Source organism: Microtus ochrogaster, unplaced genomic scaffold (genome assembly GCF_000317375.1).
Source record: "Microtus ochrogaster isolate Prairie Vole_2 unplaced genomic scaffold, MicOch1.0 UNK8, whole genome shotgun sequence".
Classification (NCBI taxonomy): domain Eukaryota; kingdom Metazoa; phylum Chordata; class Mammalia; order Rodentia; family Cricetidae; genus Microtus; species Microtus ochrogaster.
This window is the reverse complement of record NW_004949106.1, coordinates 72,564-73,786: the sequence shown is the minus strand read 5'-3', so window position 1 is coordinate 73,786 and position 1,223 is coordinate 72,564. Positions and strand designations below refer to the sequence as shown.

At 40.2% G+C, this 1,223-nt stretch overlaps 1 protein-coding gene across 3 annotated transcripts in view; it reads right to left on the bottom strand.

Annotated features, from left to right (window-relative positions):
* Nucleotides 1-1,223, bottom strand: part of Wdr12 (WD repeat domain 12) — a 23,705-nt gene that overhangs the window by 15,527 nt on the left and 6,955 nt on the right. For all 3 annotated transcript variants that reach the window (XM_026788864.1, XM_005366322.3, XM_013353489.2), the window contains one exon: nt 19-125. In XM_026788864.1, the coding sequence (XP_026644665.1) occupies nt 19-125 (107 nt within the window). The remainder of the gene's footprint in view (nt 1-18; nt 126-1,223) is intronic.

Sequence of the window (1,223 nt, the reverse complement as noted above, 5' to 3'; positions counted from 1 at the left end):
AACCCCCCCGGGGCATACCATTCTTCTGTCCCTTCAATCGAGCTGATCCAGTCATCATGGAACATACATTGCTCTGGCTGGGGTGCGGTGTATTTTTCCACATATTCTAGTTCCACAACCTCTTCCTAGTCACACAGAGAACAGAAAACACATCAGGGGACAGTTTCAAAATATTACTTTGAAGACAGAAAATTTGGGAGCCACTTAAAAAGTCAAGATTTTCTTTGGCCTCAGATTCAGCTAAGAATATAAAAATTAGTAGCCTCAGAAAACTTACATTGAAAGTGGGAATAAAAGGGGAGCTTTAGAAAACATTTAGCTTTATCTTTAATTATGTGTATGTGCATGAGGACGGTGGAGAAGAGAAGCACTGTATCCCTTTGAAGCTGGAATCATAGGCAGTTGTCAGCTGCCCAATGTGGGTACTGGGAACTGAACTCAGGTCCCCTGGAAGAACAGCCAGCACTCTTAACCACTGAGCCTTCTCTCTAGCCCCCAAAAGAGAGATTTTATGTAAGAAAATATTTAGATAGACAAAACTACAAGCATATTTCTCAGTGAGGAGAAAACTCTGTTCAGGATGATGAAAGAGTTCTGGAAATGGGCAGTGGTGATAGTTAGTTGCACAGTACCATACTTCACATTACTGAACTGTACACTTAAAAATGGATAAAATGACAAGTTTGCTCTTATATATTTTATAACATTTTGAAGTCACAAAATATAGGAGAACTTACAAATTATATTGTAAACAATTTTATTACATTCATTTATCATGTGTGAGTGTGCATCCATGCATTCCACAGTGCACACGGAGGTCAGAGGACAACTTGTAGGAATTGGTTCTCTCCTTCCAACAGGTGGGTCCTGGGGATGAACTCAGGTCATCAGGCTTTGTGGCCACTGCCTTTATTCAGTCAGACCATCTTGCTGATTCCAAATATTCCTTTTGTTTTTCTTGTTCCAGACAGGATCTCACTATATAACCCTGATTAGTTTAGAACTCATATGGAGACCAGGCTGGTGAACTTACAGAGACCTGACTACCTCTGCCTCCTGAGTGCTGGGATTAAAGGTATGCACCATTACTCTTGGCTGTATTCCTTTTGTTTTAGATTTATTTTTATTTTGTATCTTTTTTTTTTTTTGGTTTTTCGAGATAGGGTTTCTCTGTGGTTTTGGAGCCTGTCCTGGCACTAGTTCTTGTAGACCAGGCTGGTCTC